The 24,771-nt window shown below is 39.3% G+C and overlaps 1 protein-coding gene across 1 annotated transcript in view; it reads left to right on the top strand.

The window, feature by feature from the left end:
- KMT2C (lysine methyltransferase 2C) overlaps nt 1-24,771 on the top strand; it is a 328,785-nt gene that overhangs the window by 159,523 nt on the left and 144,491 nt on the right. Inside the window, exons 8-10 of the mRNA XM_034759976.1 lie at nt 14,580-14,742; nt 20,888-21,059; nt 22,940-23,054. Coding sequence (XP_034615867.1) covers nt 14,580-14,742; nt 20,888-21,059; nt 22,940-23,054 — 450 coding nt within the window. The remainder of the gene's footprint in view (nt 1-14,579; nt 14,743-20,887; nt 21,060-22,939; nt 23,055-24,771) is intronic.

Raw genomic sequence — 24,771 nt, 5'->3', positions numbered from 1 at the left:
CCATTTCCTCTCCTATTTGTTGTAGTTTCCTGTTAGCTATGCAAATTTACTTTACAATCAGATCTACATAGGCTTGCATCTCTGTCTCTAACGTCTTCTCTGCCACTGCTCTGAAAAGTGCATCTGCAGTGAACATGAATTTACCAGGCATGTAGGTCACAACCAAATCACAGTTTTGCAGCTTTATCATCGTTCTTTGAGTCCTTAAGGTACAGTCATTTAGCGGTTTGCTAAATAGCACTATCAGGGGTTTGTGGTCCATTTCAGCTTCCACTGTCTATCCTTACGTATACTGATTGAATCTCTCACAGGCAAACAAAATTCATAAAAGCTCCTTCTTGATCTGTGTGTATCTGGTTTCTGTGTCAGTCAGTGATTTGGATGCATATGCCACTGGTTGCCAACAATCTTCATGCTTCTGTAAAATCACTGCACCTAACCCAGACTATGAAGCATCTGCTGAAATTTTAATAGGCCTTCCTGGTGCCTAGAACTTCAACACTGGCTCTTGAATTAGTTGTTTTAAACCTTCTCATGATGCCTCCTGTTCTGCACCTTAATACTATTCATTTTTATTCTCTAGGAATTTTCTCAAAGCTGCTGCTTTGGGGGATTAAGTATGAATTTTCCAAGATTATTAACCATTCCCAGGAACCACTGGACATCTTTCTTTGACTGGGGGATGTAGCATCATTTCAGTGGCTGAAATCTTCCTCTTATCAGGCTTTATACCTTCCTTGGAAATAATGGCCCCAGCAAAAGTCAGTTCTGTAATCCCTCAAACACATTTCTCCATATTTACTCTGAGGTTTGCATCAGTATTTGCATCCAGGACATCCCAAAGTCTACAATCATACTCTTTCATTGAGCCCCAGATGATGATGTCATCCATTGAGGTGTCAACACCATTAATATGTTCATAGATCTTATGTCTGGTTTTGTGGTATGCTCCTGTGCTGAAGCTGTGCCGAAAGGTAAGCATGAGAATCAGTATCTTCCAAATGGGGTATTAAATGTGCATAACTTTGAGCTTTCTTCATTTAATTTTAGCTGCCAAAACCTGAGGATTCATCCCATTTATTGAAATATTTAGCATTTGCAAATTGAGCCATATTTTTTTTCTCTGGTTGATAGTTTGAAATGTTCTTTTTATAGCCTTGTTGAGGTCTCTGGGATCTAAGCATATGTGTAGCTGGCAGTTACTTTTCTCCATAATGACAAGGGAGCTCACCCATTATGTTGTCACCTCAATTTTTTGTATTACTTGTATTGCTTCCATTCTTGCAAGCTCAGACTCGGGTTTATCAGAGTGCAAATGGCATCTTTCTACATGGATGGAGAACTGGAGGGACCTGCTGCTTTATCCAAATTTTATGTTCACCATGCAAGCAACCCAACCTTTGATATTCCAGAAAGAGTACCTCATAGCCAAGTTCAGTATGATCTTGTAGTGAGAGCAGTGCCCATGCTAGCAGATTGAGTTTCTCACATGCAGCCAGGCCTAAAATTGATGTCACCTCCTTTAGCACTACAATGAAAGGGAGCCTGTACATTTTTATTTTTAAATGGTTGCTGCTAGCAATGCACCTCTCCTTCAGTGGTATATTTGTTCCAGAATAACCAGTTACTTTTATTTTTGTTGGTGCCAGTTTTGGTCTTATTTTCAGTCTTTCATAATCTTGTTCAGACAGAATATTAACCTGAGCTTCTGTGTCCAGTTTCAGTGGAATAATTATTCCATTCACAGTCACAGGCAGTATCCAGTCCCTCTCATCATGCTTGCTAGATCCCAGTTCATCTACAGAAAAGCTCCTCAACAAGAGTGTCTTTAACTGAATGCACCTGACTTTTCTGCATTTGGGATCTGCAGCATTTTGCAAAATGATTATTTTTCCCACATTTATGACAGAGTTTTGCAAAGGCAACGCACTGTTTGGGGGCATGCTGTGATCCACAACTTCCACATAACCATCTGAAAACCAGTCTTCCCCCTAGCAGTGGTTTTTATAGCTAGAGGTTCCACTCTTTGATTTGACTTATTCTGGCTATATTCTTTTGAACTTAGTACATGGATAACCCCTTCTGGTGAATTCAGCTCTCTGGCTTGTGCTTTCACAGTTTCTGCTGCCCTGCATATTTGGAGAGCTTTTTCTAAAGTTAAATCTCCTTCCGGATCAGTCTCTTTCTTAACGCACAAAATCATTTGTGGTATTAGATTATCTCTGACCAGAGATTCTGTCAACTCACCGAAGTCACGGGTTTTATTGAGTTTCCTTAATTCGGTGACATATTGCTCTATGGTGTTATCATTTTTTTGCATGCATATAATAAACATTTGGGTCTCCCAAAGGTTTCATTCTTATTTGGCATGCAGTGTTCCTCAAATATAGTCAGTATTTTACTGAACTTCATGCTTTCATCTTCTTCAGACTTAAATTTATTATAAATATCCAATGCTTCATCCCCAACAACATACAATAAGATTGATGGTTTCACTTTTATCATTTTTCTCCTCTGCCCCTGTGGCTGCTAAATACAATTCAGATCTCTGTCTGAATGTTTTCCAGTTCTTGGCAGCATTGCCTGACAATTGCAGATTGGAATGAGGTTGCAACACATCAATTTTTGGCTTTTTTTCCCCCCCTCTTAAGCTAGTCGAGCTACTGTTGTGCTCACCAAATACATGCAAAAGCCTTTGTGCCTGGTGCTCCATGTGCTTCTTTGGTGCCTCCCTTTGTTCCTGCTTTCAGTTGCAAACCCAAGTTAACTTCAAAATCACTGCAGTTTCCTGCTCATTCAGCACTTTAGACACCATGTAATGTTCTTGGGGTTCATTAAATAATGAATCAGTGAATGAGAAAGGAATAAAACTATAATAAAACAAACTGGAGAGCCTATCAGGTGAACTGCTGCACATAGCCACGTGGTGCTCCCAACCCCCACCTCCAGGGTACACATCTCCAAATTTATATGTTCATAATGCTGTCCCTTGTGAGGGAGCGTCTCTAAATTATAATCTTCTACAAATATATCTCTACAGAGCAGGAGTCAGGTAAGGTAGACAGGAGCAGAATGGTCTATAACTACTAGAGCACATTGCCCTCCAGGTTCTGGGATAGAATCCAGGATCCTTGAGGCTTCTGCTGTCTGCAAATAGTTGTGTAAACCCGTGGTAAGTGTGTGTGTTTCAATCCCCGACCCCACGGGCTGGTCTACCTGGAAAATAATAGTCTACTGCTGCTGCCAGTAGCCATCCAGTTAGTCCAGTAGCTCAAGTGGTTGAAATCTGTGGTGTGGCTCTAAAGGACCCAACTTTGCGGATGACCCATGTGGTGGTAAATATGGTTCCACAGAATATAATTTTAATTTTGCTGTGTTTAAAAAAAAATTTGAAATTTCATACAAAAACTGTTAAAATAATGTTAAGATTGGAAACTTAAGTATTGAAGAATTAGTATATGCCAGAATTAAGGTTACATGTGATGTTGGCAGGTCACTTAGGACAAAATGTTCACAGTTGGTCACTAATTACACTGGTCTACAATTTTTGAGAAGTCGTCTGCTTCAGAGATAAAATGTGCTATTTATTATGTATTTTGATGTGCTGAATTCAAATATGACAATTAGTAGCCAATCAGTTGTTTTGTTTCTAAGATATTTAAGTTTTTACATTTTATGTCTATGTATATTGTGTAGATAGTAGAGTTTTAATCATAAATTGTAAACCTAGTTTTTTTCATGTGTTTATCGTTGCTTTACATGATAATATTTCACCTGTCCTGTAACACTTTAAAAATCAGCAAAAGGGTTATATAAATAAAATTTATTATGAAACAAAAGGCGAAAAACTATTATGCACATAGTTTAGTCCTATTCAGTGTCTACTCGGCGCTTCTTGGCTTGTCTCTTGTATTCATTAAATGGAGCATCTCTTGTCACTGTCCAGCAATAGTCTGCAAGCATGGATGGGCTCTATTTGCCCTGATAGCGTTTCTCCATCGTTGCAGTGTCCTGGTGAAATCGCTCGCCATGCTTGTCGCTCACTGCTCTGCAGTTTGGTGGAAAAAAATCTAGATGAGAGTGCAAAAAATGTCTCTTTAGTGACATGTTGCAACCAAGGCTTTTGTATGCCCTGACGAGGTTTTCCACCAACAACCTGTAGTTGTCTGCCTTGTTGTTTCCGAGAAAATTTATTGCCACTAACTGGAAGGCTTTCCATGCCGTCTTTTCCTTGCCATGCAGTGCACTATCAAATGGATCATCTTAAAGAAGTTCACGAATCTGAGGACCAACAAAGACACCTTCCTTTATCTTAGCTTCACTTAACCTTGGAAATTTTCCACGGAGGTACTTGAAAGCTGCTTGTGTTTTGTCAATGGCCTTGGCGAAGTTCTTCATCAGACCCAACTTGATGTGTAAGGGTGGTAACAAAATTTTCCTTGATTCAGCAAGTGGTGGATGCTGAACACTTTTCCTCCCAGGCTCCAATGACTGTCGGAGTGGCCAGTCTTTCTTGATGTAGTGGGAATCTCTTGCACGACTATCCCATTCGCAGAGAAAACAGCAGTACTTTGTGTATCCAGTCTGCAGACCAAGCAAGAGAGCAACAACCTTCAAATTGCCACAAAGCTGCCACTGATGTTGGTCATAGTTTAGGCACCTCAAAAGTTGTTTCATGTTGTCATAGATTTCCTTCATATGGACTGCATGACCAACTGGAATTGATGGCAAAACATTGCCATTATGAAGTAAAACAGCTTTAAGACTCGTCTTCGATGAATCAATGAACAGTCTCCACTCATCTGGATCGTGAACGATGTTGAGGGCTGCCATCACACCATCGATGTTGTTGCAGGCTACAAGATCACCTTCCATGAAGAAGAATGGGACAAGATCCTTTTGACGGTCACGGAACATGGAAACCCTAACATCACCTGCCAGGAGATTCCACTGATGGAGTCTGGAGCCCAACAGCTCTGCCTTACTCTTGGGTAGTTCCAAATCCCTGACAAGGTCATTCAGTTCACCTTGTGTTACAAGGTGTGGTTCAGAGGAGGAGGATGGGAGAAAATGTGGGTCCTGTGACATTGATGGTTCAGGACCAGAAGTTTCATCCTCTTCCTCTTCCTCGTTTGACTCAAGTGAGAATGATTCTGGTGCATCAGGAACCGGCAGTTCTTCACCGTGGGGTACTGGGCATATAGCTGATGGAATGTTTGGATAATGCACAGTCCACTTTTTCTTCTTTGACACACCTTTCCCAACTGGAGGCACCATGCAGAAGTAACAATTGCTGGTATGATCTGTTGGCTCTCGCCAAATCATTGGCACTGCAAAAGGCATAGATTTTCTTTTCCTGTTCAACCACTGGCGAAGATTTGTTGCACAAGTGTTGCAGCATATGTGTGGGGCCTCTTGTCCTGATCTCCAATTTTGCAGCCAAAATAAAGGTGTTAAGCTTTCTTAACTATCGTGGTTATACTGCGCTTTTGTGATGCAAAAGTCACTTCACCACAAACATAGCAGAAGTTATCTGCACTGTACACACAAGTACGAGGCATCTCTGCTCACTTTGGCTAAACAGAAATGTGTCCCTTTGCAAAATCAAACCCTGACAAATAAGAGAGCACGACACTGTATGATTTCTAGAGCTGATATAGGGCAATTTGTTCAGCAGAGTGATGTAAGCTTCGTTATGATTGCATCATCCATGACTTCTAGGAATAACATGATGCAATTCATATCATGTATGATGCAATACCAGCTTCAGATTGCATCATTCCTTGTTTTGCCTAAAAAGCAAGTACTGTCCAAACCCAGTCATAGATTTATTCATAGATCCAGTCAAAGATGTATTTTAGTCATTTCTGGTTTAAATTGAGATCCCTTCCCTTTATAACTCACTTATCCTCCGCCATTCCCAAGTCAAGGGTCGTATATACTGACCCAATAGCATATCTTGAAAACTAGAGCCAATCAACAATTTTAAGCATCATTTTCATTCTCAGTGACCCAGAATTAGTGACCACATTTATTTCAGAAGCATTTTGGCTGTAGAGCAGTGTTATTATATGTGCCACATTTTCTGGGTGACCAGCTTCAAACACCTGTGACCTGATTTGCCTAAGTTGTAGCTGCACAGCTTCAAATATGTAGGGCTATAAAAATGCTAAGTACTCTGAAAAAATCAGGTTATTTAGATGTATCAAAATGGGCACCCAAAACTGGTGTATAATGTTGTCAATTTTAGCCTTAATTCCTCTCTGCCTCACTTCCCCATCTATAAAGTGGGGATAATGCCCCTTCCTCTTACAAAGAGGTTGTGAAGATAAATTTATTAATACTTTCATAACTGATAGTACAGAGAATGCACTATAGACACGCCCATTAGGAAATTAATTATTTAGCATTCAGTGCAGAGTTTGGATGGTGTACTTTCAATGCAGCATAGAGTCCATACATTAATAGGAGGATAAAAAGAAGTAATGAATAATGTCTATTCATTGACCACCATCCATCCTGTGCACTGAGTGAGGCTGGAATCCTGTGGAAAAAATAGTATATGATCTTGTGATTAAATACATGCTGCATTTAATTGCATGTAATCATAATGCATTCTGTCAACCTTAATTCTGGTATTTCCTAACTTTTCAATGCTTGACTTTGCAACACTGGCATTCTTTTCACATGTTTTTTTGTATGTAATATATACTGTACTTCATAATATTGTGAGTTTTTAAAGTTATGAAAGCACCAAGAGCCTGACATAGGCACGTATTGGTCTTGTTTGTTTGTTTGTTTGTTTGTTTGTTTGTTTGTTTGTTTTAAACAAACTAAGGGAAGGAAATGTTTTCTCAGGTTTCAAGTTTGCCTTTTAAATTACATTAGAGTTTGCTGGTGCTTCAAAATGTTTCATTTAGTAAGTTATGGTGGTAAAAGAAAATTACAATTACAGTGCAATTAAAATCTAAGCTAGAGCAATCTGAATTTTAATTTCCTGTTTTTTGTTGTTTAATTTTTTATTAAATCTTCAAGTTTAAAATAACCAATCTCTGGTTGTCCTGCTCATTATCAGCTTTGAATCATCTCCCTATATCTGGCATTGTTAATCCAAAATTTAAAAGATTAGAAAATAATGGGTACTGCTGGATATGCAAATAACATAGTACCTTTTTAAAGCAGTCATATAATGGAAAATTGCTTACTCTCCTTTGTCAACATGTTGGTGTGTTTAATTTTTCTCAATTATCTACAATACTTAGAAAACGGATTCGATATTAGGTATCCTGATAGTGATGTGTGCTCATAAGCATTACAAGGCTTTTGCCAGATCATAGAGCAACCGATGATGTTTGTCAAAACAACGGTAGCACGTCTCATTAACCACCGTTTACACTCAAGTTTCTTTGAGGTGTCATTAATGCCAGGACCATACGGTATTATTCTCTTTATCCTCCTAATATGAGTCCATCACAACAATTTTCAATAGCTTAACCATTTGAAAGATAACAGTTTATACAGCTGTACTGTTCTGTATAGATTAAATTGTGCAAGGTCAATAAAATAGAACAGGTGGGTCATCTACTTGGTACAGTACACTATTTTAAATGAAAATCATTCATTGCATTCTGTTATTTATCAGCTAACATTTTAAAAGCTAAAGCAAAGTATAAAGTCTGTCATTTTATCCAAAATAAGTTTTGGAATGATAAAATTCATATTTTACTGGATTTTGCTGCATTGGTAAGATTGCATATACGTTTCCATTCTAAGTCATAATTTTGACCTCTTCTCTAAAATCAACAGTATTTCTTCATAATGCAATTGATTTATACGTATTCACTTTAATTAAGAGTACTAAAGGCTATGAAACAATTATAAAATGTGGCATTATATATAGCCTTTGATTTGCTATTGGTAGCAGCTGGATCAGAACCCATATTGTTATAATCTTCTCTTCAGTTAAATTTTTTTCTGTGTTTTTGGATGAATATTTTTCCACCTCAGTAGTGGAAATCTGTTAACATAGAGGATGCAATTTTTTCATAAAGGCACTTTTTGAAATCAAGAATATTTTTAACAGTGAGGACCGAGCCAACAATCCTTCTATTGCTCTAGCTTTTAGGGCCTGATCCTCAACTTCCCATGAAGCCAATGAGCATTGGTGGGTCTCAGCCGCTCTAAGGATCAGGTAGTTTGATGTTTTGATAATTTATGGACAAAACCAAGCTTTTGTTCTATAATTTTAGCTTACGCTACTTTTATCAGATTTACTTTTATCTGGTTAACACCAAGGCTGACATGTCTGCCAACAAGTTTCTTTTTTTACAGCATACATTGAAAATTGTTAAGTTAGCCTGCAACACCCTCAACTGAGATACATACATGCGCTAATCTCTGCTTTGCATATAGGGTGACCAGACAGCAAGTGTGAAAAATCGGAACAGCGGGGTGGGGAGTAATAGGCGCCTATATAAGAGAGAGCCCCAAATATCGGGACTGTACCTATAAAATCGGGACATCTGGTCACCCTATTTGCATATATTCCAATCCTGATCAATAAGTGCACCTTTTTATAATGTGGAGTAGGTACCCAATAAACTCTTGCGGTGGCAGTTCTATAATTTCTGTTTAATCAGTTTCTCTTGATACTTATTTCTGAACAATAAACCAGTTGCATTTCCTGTTTTTCTAGAAAGACATTTAAGTCATGAGCTCAGTACTCATCCCTTAGGTTAATGGTAGTATTCAAGGGCTAGCAGGTCTATGGTGTAACAACAACAAAGATGAAAACCAAACGGAGTATGGGGAGGATAGAGGTAGAATTAAAAAATGCTGATTCTGCTCATTTGGGGAGGTGGTTTCCCCACAGTGAGTGAAAGAGAGAAGTTGCCTCTGCTATGGATTTCTAGTTTCTTTTTTTTAAAGTATAAAGAAATGAGTCATGTTACAGTGGCAGATTGGAGCTAATGAACCTAATGAGTTAAGTAAGTTTCAAATTGAAATTTGAAGGAGAAGATGGCTATTTGGTTTAGAAAATCAGGGAGGCTGTTCTCAATGTATGGTGTAGCATAGATGAAGGCACAAAGATGAGTGTGAGAAAAAAAATTGAAGGGGAGCAATTAGATGGAAGCATGTGCAGAGTCAAATGACTGAGAGAACAGTAATTAGAAATAAAATCAGAAATGTAGGCAGGATTGGAGTTCTGCTGGGTCTTGAAGGCAATCACTAGAAGCTTGGTCTTCATGTAAAGAGCAGTGGGTAGCCAGTGAAGGGCTTTTGAATAGGAAAGTGGCCTGTCTTATTGTTCCTGATAATTTTCTTGAATAAGCTGTGAACAAAACCTGAACTTTCTAACTAATTTATAGCACTGTGCAAGGACTTTCCTTCAGCCCAGGAGACTGTAATAATTTCATGCTTGCTTTGACAGCTTGCCATTTTTAATCCCTGCAGCAGCGTTGAATGCTCTGAGAGGAGCCCCATATGCCGTCACCTTTAGCTGTGTCCTGACTTGAACATGGGCCGTCTGACCTAGTGGTCAAAGCAGGAGTCGGGACTCAGGCCAGGCCAGATATCAGGAGTCCAAGACAGATCAGAGGGCAAACCAAAAGTCCGAGTGTCAGGATGCAGGCAGGGGTCAGGTTACCAGGAGATGAACTTGACAGCAGAACCATGGCTCGGTAACCAGAGTGAGACCAAGTTGGGATACCAGGAAATCAAGCCCGGGTAGCGGGAGCAGGAAGCAAAAGGCATACAGTCCAGAGCACGGTGGATCCAGTTGCATGGATGACTTCCTATTCCTTTGCTAGGTTTAAATAGGAGCTGTGTACCAATCAAGACCTTCAGCATTCTGCCAATCAGCTCCCAGGACTGAGGTCCTTTGTCTGAGATCAGCTCCTATTCTGACAACAGTTAGCAGGTTCCTGGTGGCAGGTTGGAACCAGCTAGCTCCAAATAGCTCTGTGGACCAGGGTTCAAGACACACAGTTCCTGAGACTCTGATGTAATTTCATCTACCCATTGTTGGTCATCTTGAAAACTCTATACCTTCCTTTAGTCTCTTATTATCTTTGAATATACAGTGTGGTGATGGAGAAAGACACTTGTACTGTCTTGATAATTTGATTTTTTCCTAATGACCTGATGAAATATTTTTGCAGTAAAAAACCAAAGTAACATTGGTTCTGGGAGCTTTTATGTATCACAGCATTAAAAACACCTAATTCATTATTTTTGAAGACTTCCCTCACAAAAGTCAGTCAGTTACAATAACTACATACTTGTTCTTGGCCATAACTTGTAGTCCAATTTCAGAGAAGTGTTGGCTTCTGTTGCTGGAAAAGTACGTTTTCTAGTCAGCAGCTATGGCAAAAACTCCCCGTGAGGATTTATTACTTCTGACTGCTTTATCTCTTCATCTTATCAATTCCATAAATGTTGATATTCTTTATTTTTTATATGGTTCAGATGATATATGCCTCCTTGTTTATAAAGTGTGTGTTTGCGTAGCTGCCAAATGCTTTTCATTGCTAATGTAGTTTTAGCAGATGGGTTTGAAGGGTTCAATTAAATGTAATTAGGGCTTCCATCTCCCTTCCTCTCCCCCCCTCCCCAGTTTCTTTATGTGATGCTGTAAATCAGCATGTTTTGGGCATTTTTCAGTACTTCTCAGAGTTATTTAGATCTTGCTCTTCTCTTCTTATCCTATTTTCCATTCTTTTGTGAAAAGTGATAAGGAATCCACTAACTGACATCTCAGGAATCAGCATAAAATTTGGAGAAGGATGCACTCTAAATCTACTTTTATCATTCATTTATGTACCTTTTTGGATGGCTATTTTAAAGCAGAAACTTGAGGCCTTAAATGTCATTAACACTGGTATTTATTACAACTCGATAATTCAACATTTTGAGTAACTTTTGAATCTTTGAATGTTTTCATTCATCTCATTCATTTATTTCTCATGCGCGCACACACACACAAACACACACATTCCTCCATCACCCCACCACCAAGCTGACATGAGAGATATCTATGGACATTGTCTAAAGGGTTAATCTGGCTGGAAAATTTTAATGTTCTAAGAGTTAATCCTACCAAACCTCTCTTGCATGCATTCTTAATCTGTACAGTTTGAATGCTGGATATGAAATTATGCCACTGGTTGTGTGGTAGTTTAACAGAAGCATGCAGCTGCAGTTTGCGAAGCTTCAGATTGTAGGCTGCATGGTTTCAGAACCTCACATTCAGTCCCATCATTTACTCGTAATACCGCATCCTAGATCATATATTCAGTGAATGGTATGGTCTCTAAAAGTGACTTTGTCACAGTGTTTTCAACCTTATAATAGTTATAGTCTTACTAGTCAGAGACATTAGTAACATACATAGGTAGAGATTGGAAGTCTAGTAGATATTAAAACTCATTTGTGCATGCTCACAATATCGCCTATCACCTTAATGTACTGTTGTAGGTATCCACTATGCATTCTACCCTACAGGACTCTTAACCTCTTGTATGCCATGTCTTCCCATATCTGGAGCTGTACATTTCAATGGCAAGGACATTTTTAGAGCAGAGCTGTAAAGCAATGACAATACAAATGCATCTTTGCTAGCCAGCCTTGTGGCACCCAGAGCTCAGCTCTGTAAACTTTTTGCAAGGAAACCCCTCTTAGTCATATCAATTTTGAGTGCTGAACAAGGTCATGGGACCTGTCTTCAGTAAGGGTTGTAAAACCTTTCTTCTCTGTACATTATGTTGGCATTCTTTTTTTTTATTTTTTTTTTTAGCCTTGCTGCACAAAATACTTGGCAATAGCTACCCCAAATCAACTGGCTTCTTTTGTAGACCTGACAGTTTCTCTTTTATATTGCAAATGAAATAGCCATTTTCCCCCATCACTATACCTTCAGTTGGCAGTGCAGATGGTTGTTTCTCTGAGGATGTGGATTGGTCTGACTTTAAGAATGTCTGTGTAGCAATTAACTTAGACATATATCCTTACAAACTCTTTGCCTTAAAATCAGTTGTCAGTTGCCAGGAGTTGGTAAGAGCATTATTTATGTCTTGTCTCTGACTCGTGAAATGTTGGAGAATTAAGGTAATGTACATTTTCTATGTTCTAAAGAATTAAGCAAATCTAGTATTGGAGTACATGTTCCTTTGTGTCAGTTGTTGCTCTTGTACTCTAATATGCCAGTATTCCTAAAGTGTATATTTCTATAATGAAAGATTAGCTCACCTGGTACTTTACACTTTATATGCTTTGTTATAGACCAATTTTTCATCAGTTTATTTCAAATTTTCTATAGTGCCATGTGTTACCCAAAAAAATCTTATTGCCTTGGAGAAAAAGTGCAAAAGCATGTTATAGTGCTTTGGGGACTGTAATGAGATCCAAGAAGTTAAAGGACTGATGAACTAAATCAGAAAGGTGTGGGTGAGAAAGATGATGGAATTTATTCCCCCTTGAATAAAGAGATTGTGTCACAGAGCGGCTGGCCTCTGTGAATGAAGTAAATCCATCCCCCCTGTACCAGAACAGGTGCTCCCATTTGGCCAGTTAAGAGGGTGGGTCAGCACCAGGGGACTATAGAAGATCAGGGAGAGACCTGAGAGGGCAGGTCCCAATGAGTCAGAGCAGACTGGTTTAGTCAGGAAAAGCAGGTGAGAGCTGCCAGAAACCAAGGGACGGGAGGAGTCCCAGAAGGAAGCAGAATGTGATTCCTGGGAGAAGACTGAAGGGAAGAGAGCAGCAAGAGGGGTTTGCTGGCTGGTGTCCCCCAGCCAGAGAGCGAGGGCTGAAGGCAGGATGAGCTTACCTGCTGATATCTCCAGGGCCAGAAAGCTGGACCCAGAACTGAGAGAGATCCAGGGGGAGTGAGGCCTGCTCCCATGGCAAGGATGATCCCAGCAGAGAGGCTGTGGGGGTTTCCGCTGGGAAGAGTGGGAGTGCACTCCAGTAGGAAGGGCTGGGGTCATTGTCCTGGCAGAGAGACGTGAGAGGACTATGCTGGGGAGCCAGGGCAGTGCTGGAGAGCTGGGTGTGGTGAGAGCGCCAGGACTGCATTTGATGTGTTGTCTGCACTACGGTATTGAGACTTGTGTGCTTGCGGGGGCTTTCTTAGGTAACAACTTAGCCCCACAAGACTATTGGCACTGAGAAAAGCTGTTTGGACTGTTTCAGGGGACTCTGAAAGGGAAACAAAGACAGGTGCACCTGTCATGCAGAACGAACTCCAGGTGGGGTGGCCCTATGGCATATTGTTTGTTAGTTCCGCATGAGGAATTCTCTTTTCACATATACAAATGTGATCATTAATGATAACAGTACTGATTCTGTGTAAAGTATGTCTGTTGCCTGAACTCGTGTATCACAGAATCACAGTAATTAGAGATGGGAAAGAGATACTAGGTCATCTAATCCATCACTCTGCCACACAGGGTCACTCCATACTATGTATAATGTGTTGATCTTTTAAGTAGAACAGGGGTAGGCCACCTATGGCATGCGTGCCAAAGGTAGCACGCAAGCTGATTTTCAGTGGCACTCACACTGCCCGGGTCCTGGCCACCGGTCCGGAGGGCTCTGCATTTTAATTTAATTTTAAATGAAGCTTCTTAAACATTTTAAAATCTTATTTACTTTACATACAACAATAGTTTAGTTATATATTATAGACTTATAGAAAGAGACCTTCTAAAAATGTTAAAATGTATTACTGGCACGCGAAACCTTAAATTAGAGTGAATAAATGAAGACTCTGCACACCACTTCTGAAAGGTTGCCAACCCCGGAAGTAGAACATACTTCCTGTGTACTTTCACATATTTTCATATTCTAATGTACACTGTTATTTCACAATATCAGAATTATACCATTTCTAGTAACAGCCCGTACCAACACGCATAGCCTCTGCATGCACTATTCTAGATTATTTTACAGGCCTCTTTACAAAAGGAATAGCTAAAATTAGACAATAGATAAAAAGTAAAGGAAATACATTCCACCATCAAAAAGTTTGAAGTTACCAGAGCAGATTTATTCATGTGAAGCAAATGGTTCTTGCAGCTAATGACAGTCTGTTTATATGGACAGCAGTAAATAATGAGGATAGATTTTGATTGTATGTTGGTGTTTGCCATTTTAGGGGATTGCCACATAATGCACCTCAGAAGGTTAAGCAAGTTATAGTTAAGGGTTGGGACTTTCCACAGTTCTCAGCATTGCCCTAGCTCTGCTTCCAGTGAAGTCAGTGGGAGTTCTACTATTCACTAATAGAGTTAAGCAACTCTGTGTACTCTTGAAAATCCAGCTCAAAAAAACTTTAGCCAGAATGACCATGAGGGAGCACCAAATTCCAAGCTGTCAGCCATCTTTGCAAAGTGAAAATCTATAGAGTAGATACGTGGTTGTAATATTGCTTCTGTGACTAAGACCTTTAGCACTGGCTGGACCTCAGTGGCTGACACGAGAATGGATTTTCTGATTTGTGCAAAAAAGGGATTTCTTCTGTGAACTGTAGTTTTTGTATTCAGTTTCATCATAAAAAGAACTGCATGTCTCTTTTTCAGCGATGTGCATATTGTAAGCACCTTGGAGCCACTATCAAATGCTGTGAAGAGAAATGTACCCAGATGTACCATTACCCCTGTGCTGCTGGAGCAGGCACCTTTCAGGATTTCAGTAACTTCTCCCTCCTTTGTCCAGACCATATTGACCAGGCTCCTGAAAGATGTAAGTAAGCTACATTCAAATAAGAAAGTGAACTGTATATGGTTATTATATCACAGGTTCACACTCTGGTCATATAGGACTCCACCGTGTAAGATGCTGAGCATCCTGGCCCAATCCAGCAAAGTATTTAAGTATGTGTTTGTATTTAAGCATGTGAATAACCCCCTTGAAGCCAATAAGACTATTGGGCCACGGTGGTCAGCACCCTGCATACTAAATATGGGCTCTATCCTGCATCGGGGACATTATAACCATTTCTTAAAGTACTTCTGTAAATTAGAAAAAATATAAAGATAGGTATATTTTAAAAAGCCATTAACCACGAATTTGTTTTAAAAAACAAAAAGGGAGGTGTCACTAAAATAAATGTTAAATGGAAATGCAGACAGAAGTAGAATTGTTGCAGCCAGCCTGGGTTTAGAGTTGCTGTTCATATATTGAACTGACCAACACCAGTGTGGATATTTCTCAATAATAATAAACTGTGCAAATCCCTGCACTCTGATATGCTACAGCTCTAAGAACTCCCTGTCCATAGCCCATTTCAGACATTGCTACTTAAGGTTCTCACCTTAACTCATTTCAGACAGGCTACTGAAGTGCATGGATCACTTGTCTGCTCCAGTCTGGCAAATCCTGAATTCCTGTTTCCCTTCCACTGCTTCTCCTGCTTTTAAGGGAGGCTTAGCCCAGCCTCCAAAGTGTAATTTGTTTACCAAATTATTCATACATTTGTAAAACATTCTTCTTCATCCACTATGATTCAGTCATGTGTCATAGCTGGAATGGGCAGAGGGGAAAGGGAGTGTGCAAGAATTCCTCCTCTGCCCTCCAGCCCACTTGGCTGCTCAGTCAGTAGTACAAGCTTGTCAAAAGTACAAATACAGATAAAAAGTGCTGCTGCTCAGATGTGTCCAGGAGATGTTTTCAAATGGCCTTTTCTTTCCACTGAGCTGCTTTCATGTCGATAAGTGACAGCACATCCCTTGCATCCTGATCCTACTTATTTTTCTGCTTAAGGGCAGAGTTGAATTTGAGGGAAGGAAGGTTGGAGCGAGCAGAGTCCCATGTATATACACCCCCTTCCTATTCAGCTATTAAATAACAGTTGAAAGAGGGATATAGGCAAAACATTACACAAAAGCAAGTCTAATTTAAATAAACAGATTACCCCCTGGAGAGGGGGGGAGCTAAATCATCTTCAGGAGCAGTGGGCATGTGAAACAGTATCAGCTAGTAAGAGGTGTTGTGAACCTCTCTATATTTTCAAAAGTAACTACTTGACTATTATTATTCACTTGTGACTATCACCTTGAATTAGGCTAACGCACTGAAATCTTGGGGTGTGACTATGTATTTTGATGAGTTGATGAAATAATGAAAAAGCTGCTTTGCATTAGCTGGCATGGAAAATGGCTTTTTCACATACTGTCTGTTACAAGCTGACCCAATACACTCTGAATGGTCACCAGTCTGTTGCATGTGGACCCAGTAGCTAGCTCCTACATGCTTCAAAGCCAACTGGGTATGGGTAGAGCCTAGTCACCGTTTCTAGCTTTGGGGCCATGCGGCTCTTGTCTGACGCCCTTCCTTGGGACATACGGTGCTGCCACCCTAGCCCCAAAATCAGTCTCTGTGTCCTCCCAAGCTCCCCCCACTCCCCACTTGCTTATACACACTTTTGCCCCAGAGCTACATCTAGGCTGTGAGCATACTGGGCTTCTAGTTTAACCCCTTCAGGGATAACATGGCAGGAAAGCAAGGTGAAGAAGGAAAGGTGCTTACCAAAGGAACTTCTTAACTGCAGTGACTTTACTCTTGAAGCACTCAAGAGTAACAGATCTTTGAAAACGACAGAAGTCCTGTGATGCACCTTCTGTGAGTCTGAGGTTTGTAGCATTCAAGCTGCGCTGAGTGCCTCTTGCTCTCTTGCTTCTGCAAGTCCTTAAATGCGCCGATGGTCTGCCCCTTGCACAGAGCAGAATGCTGCTCTTGAATGGGGCCTCCATCTTTAAGATGTTCTAAAATTGAAAATCGGGCCTCAATCTTTAAATTGTTCTTAAATTGAGAATCTACAGACCACCAGGTTTTATATATATATATATAATATATAAAAACATAAACATATTCATCTCTCTCTCTCTAGAGCGATATCTATATCTATTAATTCCAGTGGAGGGGTTGGCCAGTAGTTGAGAGACAATAAAATCTGGTGTCCCCAGACTGCAGTCTGGAAGACTCTTAATGTTTAGTTCTTTAACTAGGGGTCAAACACCTTTCCCAGGAAGGGCAGCTGTCTGGAATGCAATACAATAGATTGGCTTTGGGCATGTCCAGACCTGTGCAGTCACCACATCCAACTTTTCCACACATAGAACAAGATAAAATTCATAATTTGTCTAAGACATACTGCACTGTGTCACACTGTCCATCCAACTTTTATGTCTTGTTTCCTTCAAAAGACTCCTACTAGCCCAGTTCAACACCATGGCACTCTTGACCTTGTAATCTCCAACTTTCCTTCCACAGCTCCTAATCCTCTTTCATAGCTGCTTCCTCAAACTCAACGTTCTCTTTGTGATCTTACTATAAGCATCATATTTCCATTAAACTTAAGATCACTCTTGGAAAGTTTATCCCTGTTTAATACATTGCTTTGTCAAATGTTTTGCCTATCTAATTAGACTTCCTCCCTAGAATCTTTTTCCCCCCTAAATTTCTACCTGTTGATACCTACACTAAAATTTTCCATTATCTGAAAAAATCTTGATTTTGAAGCAAACTGTTCTGGCGAAAATAAGACCTAACCTGAAACTTTGTAAAATTTTAAATATCTGGCTAAATTCAGCTCTCTCTCACACAGTCACATAAGCACACAGAGTCTCTCATTTTTGCACTCTTCTTCACTTTGTTCTGGTCACGAGGTCAAGCTGAAGTGATGAAATACAGAAAGAAAAAAGGTGTTCTCATATTTTTCCCTCACATTGAAGCAGAATCTCTAGCCAATGTGAGTTTTTGAGTGCTTATCCAAACCTTTTGAGGTTCACATATTGCTAATCTTGATCCTCTTAATTAGAATTTCTCTTTAGAGTCATAAGATGTTGCCACCATGCTGATAACTTGCAGACTCTAAGACCGTTCAGTTGGTTCCTCGAAAAACAGTGATCTGGCCTCTAAATCCACTGTGCCATTTGGAAATTTCAAGTGACTGTACATATATGCCTTTTATTCTAAGTAAAATGTGGTTTTAGCAGCCATTGCTGAAGTTGTGGGAAATCCATGCACTGATTACAACCATCTCAATGCACAGCTCAGTCTTATCTCATCAGTCTTAACAATATCTAACTTTATCTGCATTTTCATCCATTTTCCCACACCCATGTTCTCTCTTGTCTCTTGTCTAGATAACTGCAATTTCTTTGCACTGTGTACAAACAGTAACCCTGCTTTTAATCAATGTTCAAGCTTGCCTACACTACCTTAGTATCTATTCACATTATTGGTGCATTTTCTTAAAGACCAAAATTAAAAATCTACCCACTAGTTTTTGGCTACTCTCTCAGCCTCACTCCATCCATTCTCTCTGAAGTAGTCACTTCCTATATTGGTCAGCTAGAATCCTCTTTTGTCTGCTTTCTCTTAGCTATATTGCTTACGCCCTATCTAATGTAATCCCTTCGCCAGCCCTGAATTACAGTCTCATTGGTTTCAAATACTACCAAAAAAAAGTGTATCCTCTCTCTTGCATTTGTTGCCCACCTTCAACCTTCCCTTCTCTCATATCTAATTTGTTTTTCTAGTCATGTAGTATTTTTTGAAAAATTCTGCATTTTTAACTGTCTGAAACATTTTGTGAAGATGGTATAATAGCTGCTATACAAAAATAAATTGAGTTGGTAAATTGAATATTTATCTGTTATATTTAGATTGACTTATGGAAAGTAAAAAATAGGGTTTTTTTGTTTCCCCACATTCAATATGATCAAATTAAATGTTATCACGTGCATTGAATGAGTATTCAAATTTTGAACAGAGTCAACTATTACACATGGAAATCAGCTGTTCCATAATGTGGAGTCAAACAGACCTAATAACGAAGCAATGGAACCTGTGTACATGTTTTAATTTGTAATCTAAACAAAATGGGAAGGGGAACAGCTGCTATATGTATGTGAATAAATAGATAAAATATGTTTAGAACATTATTATTATTATTGCAAAGTCAAGGACTCAGGTTAGGAAATGCCTGAATTAAGGTTGCTCATGCAAGGTTCCTCTCACCCTCCTTCTCTTCCCCCTCGATGGTTCCTCATACTCTGAATTCAAATCAGGTAGTTTCCTCCTCTTTGCTGCTTGCGCCCAACAGAGGAAGCACTGAGGGCACAAGAGACACGGTCTCCCTGCACTCAGTTTTGGCACTTAGCACCACAGTGTCCCCAGCCGCTGGGAGGGGCAATTGCTCACCCCCTGCATCCCTGGGATGGAGTATGTTAATACACTCTGTGAAATACTGTGTGTTTAGTTTGGTCAGCATGTCGGAGCTGTGAGGGGATGGCGCATACTCAATGCGGATAGAATCTTCAGAGAATTTAGCTGCCAAACTCCAATGCCCTCTGCTGAGCATATACAAATTCGGATGAATTATTACAGGGATGGCAAAAGGTGTACATTCCTGATAGCACAACAACCACCCCCTGCTAAATTTCAAGTCTCTGCTTCAAAATATCGAGGTGCTAGTGATTTTCAATGAAAAGGTTGTATGATTTTTTTTAACATGGGTCAAAACATTTTCACCTAACCTCATTCTCAGAAGCATCTGAATCTCCTAAAGCTGAAATTTTCCATAAAAATTAAACCTGAGGTAAACATCTGGCATAGAAAATTTCAGCCCAAATGTTTTAAGTTTGGAAAAGATATAAGCAACTGAAAAAACAGGGTCTTACAATGAAAAATGTCAGGCAACATCATTATCTGTGCCATTTATAATTTATATATCTATATATACTTAAAACATGTCTCTTTTAATGACATAGGCAAGGAAATTATTTCAAAATTATCCTTTGTAAAATTAGTAAAATGGAAACAAAAACATCATTATATAACTACAGTTTTGTGATAACTAATATTTGGTAGGGCCAGTTTACTTAAGGAATACATTAATATAGATTTATTATGTCTGTAATTACACCCACAATTGGCATGTGTCTTGGTGAGATATAACGTGTGTGTGTGTGTATATATATACACTATCTTTATGTATATTGTGTATAACTGTTATATAGACTTGCAACAAATGAAGTTAGTATTTCTTGTTTTCTCAGTGAAGGTGATAAAAGTTCATTGTTAGACTTTTGCAATTTTTAAAACAGTTAGGGTTTGATTCAGAAAAGCATTTGAGCTCACAACTTCAGTGGGACTTACACATGTGCAAATGTGTAAGGGCCATTCCTGAGCATGGAAGCTCCTGAATTAGAGCCTTAGTAAGTAAGCCTGTAGCAATACATTTTATTCAGTAGTATTTTAAATTAATAATTGTAAACAACTAACAGGGGCTATATCAGGACAATTAGCCACAAAATTGTGAAGCTGTACTAACCAAATGTAAGCTACTGTCTAAGACTAAATGACTAAAAAAGCATGTAAAAGAAATGTACTTGTGGCAGCTAAAAATATTGTGCATCTTTCATAAAATAGCAAAAGGTAGGACAAAATGTAACACTAAAACCACTGAGAATCTGATCATGCAATTTGTACTGACAGGAATAGGTCTTAAGTCTCAGGTGGAGAGGAGAGTAAATCTATTTATTTTAGTAAGTTTTCATTTTTAAATATTTGAAATGTATGTAATTTTGGTGTGAAAAGAGTAGCTGCAGATCTCAAAAATAAAACAAAAACCCAGAGCATATATTCATCAGAAAAAGTAAATAAATTTGAATGGATTAAAAACTTGAAAATATTATAGTTTTCTCTATTTTATTGAATTGTATATCATTCTTAAAAAAGAACTTGAGTAATATTTTGAAACTATTTACCTCTTAATTTATGGAAAATTTACCTCTTAATGTATGGAAAAGTTTGGCTTGAGAGAGAAATTCAGGGAAACTTTATTTTTTCATTGAATAATTGGAAAACTTTTAAATTATAGCAAAGGAAGAAGCAAATTGTGCAGTGTGTGACAGCCCTGGAGACCTCTTAGATCAACTTTTTTGTACTACCTGTGGGCAGCATTACCATGGGATGTGCCTGGATATACAAGTTACACCTTTAAAACGAGCAGGTTGGCAGTGTCCTGACTGCAAAGTGTGCCAGAACTGCAAGTAAGTGAGAATGGGGAATGGTTTTACATACACTGAGATTTTAGGAACAAAATGTTACTAATAAAACTGTTTATCTTAAACTGTTTGTTCAAAAAAATAAAGATTGCATACCAAAGTACATCTGCTTAGCACATAGTGCTAACTTAAATAACTGATCAAATCCCAAAGCTTCTGAATCTTCCTCAAAAAAGAGCTGAGATGGAACTCCTATATATTAGGTACTTACCACTGGCTGGAAGTGTTCTTTGTGCAAGACTGATCCTTCTACTTCAGAATACTTTGTAGAGGGAGTGAACTGATGAGTCACTGCTAAAACAGATTTGAGGCTTACCTAAGTAACTTGAAGGTGATGACAAGTCATCCTTGGAAACGATTAAATAAATTTTACAAGGGTTCACTCAGGACTTGGAATATACCTGTACAGTTATTCTCATAAGACCTATCTAATACGTGTTGTGTATATATATTTTTTAAAAGTGCCTATTGAGAAAGAAAAAGAATATCGTTCAGTTTTATGGATATCATCAAGGACAATCTGAGAGTGAAGAACCACTTAATTGCTGCCTGACATGCCTGATACGAAGGGCAAAATGCACCTCCTTTAGTGCTGCACCATTTACCAAGAACACCAAGTTCAAAGAAAGTTATGTTCCCTCACCACACACAGACTACAGTAGATCTCAGCAGTCAAAGATTAGTATCGGAGCACATTCTAAAGAGTACACCCACAAGAAGATTTTCATTGTGTTATGGGAAAGACTTGTTAAATAATCCTCTCCACAATGGCAAATGGAATAGGTAGTAAAATGTGATTATATACACAGTATATTGTTTTGTTGAGGACAGGGTGGCAGAATTATGCAGGTGTCATAGGACAGTGTCTTATCCATTTTGCTATTCAGAGCAGCATTTATTCCTTCCTCTCAAAATATCATGTCTCTCAGCTAATGAAGTAGCGTCTAATACACAGTATGACATTTTGCTGATGAGTTCTGAGTGTGAGCCTGGAGTTTAACTATACTTCTTCATCAAAACCAAACCTTGGTGGTACACTCAGTTGCTACATTTATTTATTAGAACTTAAAAATACACAAAATATATTTAATATTTGAAATTCCGGACAGATCCTCAGCTTGTTCCTTTTTCAATGGGCAATTTTTGTTTTTAAAAATGGCCACACACACACACACACACACACACACACACTCTCCACCTGTCAGTTATCACTGAAGGCAGTGGAGCTATGATGATTACACCAATGGAAGATCTGCCCTACTGTGTAATCTGTAAAATAATTGGATTTGGAAGCTTCTCCCTTAACAATTATTTTTACTCATTTGCATGCATATAGGTTTATGATCATAGGCTTATTTGCAGGCTGAGTTGTGGGTAACTATTTCTTTTTTGAAAAAATATCACTGAATCATTCGTTTTGAGAAGAAGGAAAAATTACATAGGCTTTCCAGACACACACAAGGCGGAATGTTTCAAATTTTGAACTGATTCACCTGGATGGAATTCTATCTAAAGATGCTAATTCTAGCCAGATGTTCCTTGAACTTTCAAACATAGGTGTCAAAAGCTAGGTCTTAAATCCATGTATAGACACCTAAATAAAAATGGCTGATTTCCAGAAGTCATGGGCATTGCAAGTGTTTAGCAGTTTTGAAAACAAGACAACTTTTAGTTTAATATGGATTTAAGAGCCTGTCTTTAGGCACCTATGTTTGAAAATTGTGTCCGTATGTTGCTATTGTGATGTAAAGGGAGTTCTGTGCTCAATTATCCTGGCTTTGTTCTTAGAATACTTTCAAAAGAGTGTTTTTTCATTATGGCCTGTTTTAAATGGCTTTAAGTGTCGCCATTGACATATTTCTTAGGCATTCTGGGGAAGACAACAAGATGCTGGTTTGTGATACATGTGACAAAGGGTACCATACTTTTTGTCTGCAACCAGTTATGGACGCTGTACCAACAAATGGCTGGAAATGCAAAGTAAGTTAAATATGTTTTTAAAAATATTCATTGCCTATGTGGGGCCAAACTTTGATATTGTTACTCATGCTGAGTATTACCGTACTTCATATTTATTGCTATTGAAACCAGAGTGATTATTTGTGGAGTAAAGTTGTTGTTTGAAATGAGTAAAAGTATCTGAATTCAGCCTCTGGCTAGTGAAAATAGTATTTTGTTGTTTTTTTAAATCAATATAGATGTGCATATGGGTGTAACATAAAGACAACAGTCTAGCTTTCTTAATCCCAGAGAATTTCATACATGTAATAGTGAATAGTGTAAATTATTTTTTAGATGTTTTCTACTGAACATAAATATGGAGGCTAGCTAAAAATATGCTGTTTGTTTTGCTCGAAGCTCCATTTCACAGAGACTTCTCACATCTTTTTTTTTATTTAATTCTTTACCCTAGTATTGCATGATTTATTATTTTTATTCATCTTTTGAGTTGAGAATTCGTTGCCTCCGAGCCAGATGCCTTTACTACTGGAAAGGATCTCTGCCAGCCAGTCAGCTTGCTGGATGCCAAAAGCTTATTTAAAAAAAAAAAAAAAAAAGTACATAAAATGGCAGCCAGGCAAGAACCAGCATACTCCTAAAAATATATTTTACCTTTAAAAATAAACTTCTGTAGATAAGATGTCCCCAATTTATGTAAAACCTGCATGAGAAATCATTATTCTAATCATATTTAGTTTTTTATATAGCACTTTTTGTTTGTGCAGCATTTTGAACACAAGTTTAATGGTCATAATATACATGTAGGACAAATACTGCAGGCACTGTATGTACAGTGTTTTCTGTGTTATCCAGCACTTTATCAACCGGAAAGCTCTAGAAACCGGCATTTCTGATCTTCATTGAAAGTCCAGTTTATAGTCCGGTTGGTGCGGGGCCAGCAGGCTCCCTACCTGGCTCCACACTGCTCCCCGGAAGCGGCAACATGTCCCTGCTGCTCCTAGGCGCAGGAATGGCCATGAGGGGGTTGGAGTGTGGGAAGGGCTGCTGGGTGTGGGCTCTAGGAGGGAGTTTGGATGCGGGAGGGGGCTCAGGACAGAGGGGATTGGGGCATAGGAGGGGTTTCGGGGTACCAGATCTGGGCGGTGCTCACCTTGGGCAGCTCCCTGCAGGTGGCAACATGTTCCTGCTGCTCCTAGGTGGAGGTGCAGCTAGGCGGCTCTGCACGCTGCCTGTGCCTGTAGGTGCTGCCCCCGCAGCTCCCATTGGCCACGGTTCCCAGCCAATGGGAGCTGCAGAGCCAGCACTCGGGGTGGGGCGAGGCGAGGCGTAGGCAGTGCACAGAGTCATCTAGCTGTGCCTCTGCCTCGGAGCAGCAGGGACAGGTCGCTGCTTGCAGGGAGCTGCCCAAGATGAACACTTCCCCATTTGACTCCTGCCCCTGGAATAATCTTAAACAGTGCGATGAATGGCTCCATCTTGAGCATCCTCCTGCAGCAGGCGATGGCACAGCCATTGTGCCTGCCTCACTTTTCTTCCCTCTGAGTCCCCAGTATCTCTACGCCAGGCTCTCCTGCCTCAGTAATATTGCTCCTTGGGACTGGTTTAGTAAATAAACATTATGCAAATAATTCCCAACACATAGTCCATTTATCATATCCAGTGCCTATAGTCCTTAAAATCCCAGGACTGGCAGTCCCTTGACACCCCAAGTACCACACCTCCGGTGTTTTCTGCC

This window comes from Trachemys scripta, chromosome 2, assembly GCF_013100865.1.
Source record: "Trachemys scripta elegans isolate TJP31775 chromosome 2, CAS_Tse_1.0, whole genome shotgun sequence".
Classification (NCBI taxonomy): domain Eukaryota; kingdom Metazoa; phylum Chordata; order Testudines; family Emydidae; genus Trachemys; species Trachemys scripta.
The sequence above is the reverse complement of the archived record's forward strand: the minus strand, read 5'-3'. Positions and strand labels throughout refer to the sequence as shown.